General features: G+C 24.0%; 2 protein-coding genes across 2 annotated transcripts; one reads left to right on the forward strand and one right to left on the reverse strand.

Moving 5' to 3' along the window:
* Positions 1-1,467: 1,467 nt before the first annotated feature.
* OCT59_015936 (uncharacterized protein) lies at positions 1,468-3,005 on the reverse strand (the record flags this gene model as incomplete). The annotated part of the gene is made up of 1 exon (XM_066132153.1): positions 1,468-3,005. The coding sequence occupies one exon, from the start codon at positions 3,003-3,005 to the stop codon at positions 1,548-1,550; it is 1,458 nt and encodes a 485-aa protein (XP_066003170.1). The 3' UTR covers positions 1,468-1,547.
* A 1,969-nt stretch (positions 3,006-4,974) lies between these two features.
* OCT59_015937 (uncharacterized protein) lies at positions 4,975-6,555 on the forward strand (the record flags this gene model as incomplete). The annotated part of the gene is made up of 5 exons (XM_066132154.1): positions 4,975-5,343; positions 5,502-5,622; positions 5,788-6,330; positions 6,395-6,448; positions 6,521-6,555. 5 exons carry the CDS (start codon positions 4,975-4,977, stop codon positions 6,553-6,555), a joined length of 1,122 nt encoding a protein of 373 aa, XP_066003171.1.

Consider the following 6,555-nt stretch of genomic DNA (forward strand, 5'->3'; position numbering starts at 1 on the left):
TTTTAAAAGGAAAATGTTATAAAAAACAAACGAATAACGAATAATATGACAAGTGATGAATATTTTAATTAGTTTCTTCGATATAATTATTTTAGAAAATATTAGTAGTATCTTTTTTTGTTTTTTTTTTTTAAAAAAAAAAGAATAGAATAGAGGAAAAAACCAAGAAAGGAAAACAAGCTATAGAATATCTTAAATACCTTTTTCTGAATTCATAGTTAATCATCATTACTTCTTTTATATATATACTGTATGTATTTATCATCTGTTATGTTCATTGTAACACTGACCTCAATAACCATTGGACCAAGCCATTCAGTGTGGAAGAAAGTAACATAATATTAAGTAATGCAGAAGCAAATGCATGATTTTATGCATAATCGATTTAATCACGATTTTAATTAATATCGTAAATAAAAGTAAATCGAAATCTGCGATATTTTAATACATTTTAAATGTGTAACGAGGTAATTCTTTTTTCCTACAAGTTAAATATTTCAGATACCGATATTTACAGTACAACTTTAAATTAATCAAAAATTTTATTATTAAAAACTTGTTTTACGTAATATTAAGCTAACTAAAAATGCGTAACGTAAAAAATATATGTTAAGACTAATTTTCAAACCTCGGAAAATTACCGTCGAAACCCGAAACAGTAACTGGAATATAGATAAAAATAATTTACCTCATATTGGTAAAGTTAAAATAGACAATTTATAATTTATTAACAAAAAACTTAATCATACAAGTTTCCTTCATACATACAAATTATAAAGTAAGTTGTCTCGACTAAATATTAAATATCTTTATGGATCCATTTCTTTCATATTCCGGTGAAACAAAAAAAAAAAAACTTTTTTTGAGAACACGAAAAAACAAAACAAACAATTTTCAATTAAACTTTGGAATCGGTTATAATTTTCTTTAATATAATTAGTGCAAATTGAACGCTCAAAATTGAAATTTTGACCATGGTATAAAATAATTGGTGCGTAGTGCGTATGGTTGTATTAGTATGAAACTGTTATTCCATCAAACCATATTTCCAGTTATTTACTCAACATTGGGTTTGTAAGTACAGTACCATGGAACAGATAAATAGGGTAAATATCCGTCAGTAAATTGGTATTTTGGTATAACAGAACATGTTTAACATATGTGCGGCAAATCATTTTGTACATTTGTAATATCCAATTGTTTCAAAATCTTGTGCATTCTTGCATCTGCTGATCAACATATTCTAGGTGTACAGCTATTGGTTCTTGACGCTTCGGTAAACATTGACAGGTAACGGGTACACAAATTGTATCAGGGGATAAGAAAGTTTAGCAAGGTTTAACAAGGTGTATAGGAAACTATCACAGTGATTCAAATCAGAATTATTGGGCCAATGCTCATATCACTACATACCTCACTATACCCGATTTCTTACGATTTACTACACGCTATAACGCCATATGTGATTTATTTATTATTATTATTTTATTTATTTATTTAAATTATTCAAATACATCAAATAATTCCTAAAAATAATATAATCTAGTTTAATGATTTATAATTTCAAATTTTTTAATAATTCCCAATTTTTTATATTTTTCAATCATTTTCATATTTTCATCATTTTTTAATCTATTAATATAAGAATCATCAATATTATTAAATTTTCCAATCATAGTAAAATAAAAAGATTTTTGTTGTAAACGATTTTTCCAATTAATAAAAAATTCTTCTAAATCATCAGGAGTTAATTGAGAATAAGAATAATATAATAATTTTAATTTAAAAAAATTTTTAGGAGAATATTCAGCTAAAGCACCTAAAATATCTCTTTCACTTAAACCATAATTATAATGAGTTTCAAAACATTCTAATTGTTGACATCTATTAAAAAATATTTTTAAAGATTCAACTTTTTTAAATAAAGTTGATAATAATTTTAAATTAGGACAATATCTTGAAATTTTTAAATTTAATAAATCATTAACAGGTAAAATAGGTAAAGTATAATTAATATAAAATTCTTTTAAATTTTTACCATTATTTTTTAAAAATTTAATTAAAATATCAACTTTAGGATATCTATAAGGAAATTTTAAAATTTGTAAATGAGGAAAAATACTATATTGTAAAATATTATTAATTTCATCAAAATGATCATTCCTTTGAAATGATAAAACAAGTTCTTGTAAATTTAAAAATTTTGTAATAAATGATAATTTTTTTGTTCTAATTAATAAATTACAAGCTTCCCAATAAATTTTTAATTTAATTATAGTATTTGAATGTTTAATTAATGATGGTATAATATCTGACCAATCTGTCATACTAAAAAATGGTTGTGATAATGATAAATTTTTTAAATTATTTTGTGAAATAATTAAATTTTTTAAATCTTCAGAAATTGTACCATTAAATTCTATAGTTAATGATTGAATATTAAAACTTATTTGTGATAATTTATAAAAAAATACTGATTTAATATCTGAACTACATGTTAATTTGGTTAATCTAGTAAAACAATCTTTTGCTCTTGGGTATCTTATAAATGATAAATTTAATGTATTTGGATTATTATAATATGATAATTTTTTTAAATAACTTCTTGTCATAAACATTTTCATTATTTCTTTTGCTAAATATTTTTGATTTTTAAAAACATCAATAATCATTTGTCCAATCATATGAATTGAAAGTACTTTACAAAATGATGGATAATCAAAGAAACAACTTTTTGATATTTGTGTAGAATTAAGAATTCCTTTCTCTAATAAATGAGTTTTAGATTTATTAGGAAGACAAGCGATTAATGTATTAAGAATTGATGTTTCAACTTTCAATCGATGTTCGTATCCAACTGGAATCCAAATATTTCTCCATAATATTCTTACTGAAATTTCACACCAAAGTCGATTAACCAATAAACATGAATGTAAAGTGACTTTATCTTTTTCTAAATATTCAAAAATTTCGTTAAGACAATCAGCAGGAAGTTGACAAGACATTTTTAATATTATGTATTTCTTTTTTTTTTTTAAAAAAAAAAAGGATACGACTATCGTAAAAAAAAATTTTTTTTTTTTTTTTTTAAAGTCGTGCATTTTTTTTCATTTTACGATCGTGTCACAAACATTTCTATCGTAATGAATCGGCTAACCTTAATAAGTGATGGGCTTAGCAAAACTAAAAGTTAATTTAGACTTTTCCGAAACTATGTAGATTATGTAGATCGGCGTCCGACTCGCATCTAATTTTTTTTATGGGCCAATTTTTTTTTCACAAATTTTTTTATTTTTCTTTTATCGTAGAAATGTTTTAATCTTGAAATCATGGAAATTATACAATTTGCAAGTTAAGTTTTAAAATTATTAAGAATTTTTTGTAAATATTTCGTTAAGTATTGCATAAAATCTCTTTTTTTTTTCTTTTTAATGAAGGTTACGCCATACAGAAGAAAATCAGTTGAAAATGTACTTTTCTACATAAGGTAACATAACACAGAGTAACGACATGCAACCACATAATATTACTAATTGAACATCGATTTTTTTTACCCACACACAATTTAATTATCCAATAATATGGAAATGATCTGTGAAATGTAACAATAGGGGTTGGCCAGGTTAACGTTAAATGGTTTTGATTTAAATTACTCGTTTGTATAACATTATGTTAAACGTCATAATATCAAACGTCACGAACTTGATGTTTGAATAAAAAAATTTTGAACGCTTTTTTTTTTTTGTAAAAAGCAAAGCAGACGCTTTTAATGTCTACGGTAAAATTCTATTAAAAAAGAATAACTACTAACATTGTATAATAGTGATATTTAGCTTCATGTTCAGGTGAAAGTATTCATGAGTGAAATTTAGTACGATAGGAGATCGATTAGGAGCTTAATTTGGTTTGGCATTAGAGATCATATTAACTTAAAATTAACTAGTAGATTTTAAATATTTTACGTAGGCATTTGCTAATCTTATCGGAATGTACTGGTAACGAAAAGAATTTCCTTGATGAGCTAATACCAATTTATTTATATGTTGCTTATGTTATTGTTGGAAATTTAAAATATTAAAATTTGTTATGAATATTTGAGTAAGTTTATTTAAGTTATATATCAAAAAAAATTTTCATTAACTTATATAATAAATAAATTTTGGATATTAATAATACACATTTCTTTACAATTTTTGAAAAAGTCAAATTAGCGAAAAATTATTTCAAATTATATGATTTTAGATTGATGATAATTTCTACTGTAAAATAATTATGAACCTTTTTTAAATATTCAAATACAAAATTTGCAATATATCGGTTTATACTTAATTCAATCAAACATAATATCTGATATAGATTATATATTTTTTACAGATGCTTTTTAATACAAAAAATAGACAATCTATATTTACTAGTTACGACTTACGAATCTAAAGGAGATTAATAATATGGTTATAATAAATTGATTGTAATTAGCTCACTATAAGTTTTAGTAATTCTTTTTCAACTTAAACATCAAAAAATTATTATTACTTCTTATTCGGAAATATAATGATTTTAGAAAGGTTATTTTTGCCATTTAGTGTACGTAATCAAAATTACAGCTCAAATTTATCATTTAAACAAATTCTGCTTTACAATTAGGAAACTATTGTGACAAATTGTAAGTATTAATTTTATAATCAATTCTTAATTCATAATAATTTTTTTATGATTTAATATTTTTACTTAATTGCGGAAATGTCGAGTCTTAAAATTTAATGGTGGCAAAAATTGCAGATCAGTGAATCCGGAAAAATTATGGTCCGAAAAAAAATCAATGATCGGAGAAATTTCTATTTTTGGTTAAAATATTCCTTTTTAGAAATCATTCACAAAATAATTATTGGTCGAAAAAAAAATTTCGTCTAAAAAAAAATATTCCATTTTAAAATAATTTTTTTTCCAGTAAAAATAATTCTAAAAAATAATCCAATGTATACTGAATTTGACAAATTAAAAATCTTAGATAATGACACAGTAAATACCAAAAATTGTTCGTATTGCAATAAACCTTTTACTGAGGAATTATGGTGCAAAGAATGCGACCCATATAGAATAATGGAAGGAGTGGCCAGTGGAAATCCCGATATTGATAGATTTATAAAAAATACAATATATGATGCAAAAGGTCGAGGTTATAAATTTCTTGAATGGGTACCATATGAGAGATTTACAGATATAAAAGAAATTGGCGAAGGTGGATTTGCTAAAGTGTTTTCTGCAACTTGGATTGATGGTGTATCAAAATATGATAAACAAAGTGATGGAAGTTTGAAAAAAAGAGAACCTAAACCTGGAAAAGTTGCTTTGAAAAGGTTAAATGGATCACAAAATATGTCGGACAAATATTTAAATTAAGTAAGTTTTCTTACTTTATTAGTGCTATTTATAACTTAATTTATTTCATTTTTATTGTTCAATCATTAAATTATTTTATTTAAATTTTATTGCAAATATAGCTTAAAATACAATGGGAAGTAACTAAGTTTGAAGGATTAGAGTTTTATGGATTAACTAAAGACCCAGAAACTAAAGAATTTATGATTATTATACAATTTGCTGAGGGAGGAAATTTGAGAAGTAGTCTTTCAAATAATTTCAAGAATATTTTATGGAAAGAAAAAATTGAATTATTATATGATTCATCACTTGATTTACGAGATTTGCATGAATCAGGATATTTACATAAAGATTTTCATAGTGGAAATATCTTACGAATTAATACTACTTTATCTCTTATTTCAGACTTTGGATTATCAGGGCCAGCAAATGAACAAAAATCAGATGATAAAGTATATGGAGTAATGCCATATATTGCACCAGAAGTCTTAAATGGTGAACAATATACATCATCTGCTGATATTTATAGTTTTGGTGTAGTTATGGCTGAAATATCATCTGGAAAGCCACCTTTTTATGATAAAAAACATGATTTAAGTTTAGCATTAGCCATATGTAATGGACTTAGACCAGAATTTGGAAAAGGAACTCCTGAATTTTATAAGAAATTAGCTTATAAATGTATGAATGCTAATTCAAATGAAAGACCAACAGCTAAAGAATTATTCGATATGATTGAATTTTGGTTTGATTCTCTTGAAAGTGTGAGAGATGAATTTGGTTTAGCATTTGAAGAAGCAGATAAAGAAATACCAAACATCTCAACTTTGTATAAAAAGAATTCAGATGCTGTATATACTAGTAGAGCATTTACATTTAGTAATTTATTACCAAAACCTATTAATTCGTCTATAATCACATCATATATTAATGAAGAAAATAATAAAGGTATTTTTTATTTAAAGTATTCTATTTTTTTAAATGTTTACTAACTTTTTTTTTGTTATGATAGATTGCGACTCTCAACTAGTTGACTTGGAAGTTTCCAATTCAATACAATTAAGAGGTACTTGAAACATTTTACTATTTAATTTATTTAACTTATTAATAATTTATTTATTTTATCTTTAAATAATAGATACTACTGTTGACGAAAATAGTGATGATGATTAA

Source organism: Rhizophagus irregularis, chromosome 24 (genome assembly GCF_026210795.1).
Source record: "Rhizophagus irregularis chromosome 24, complete sequence".
Taxonomy (NCBI): Eukaryota; Fungi; Glomeromycota; class Glomeromycetes; order Glomerales; family Glomeraceae; genus Rhizophagus; species Rhizophagus irregularis.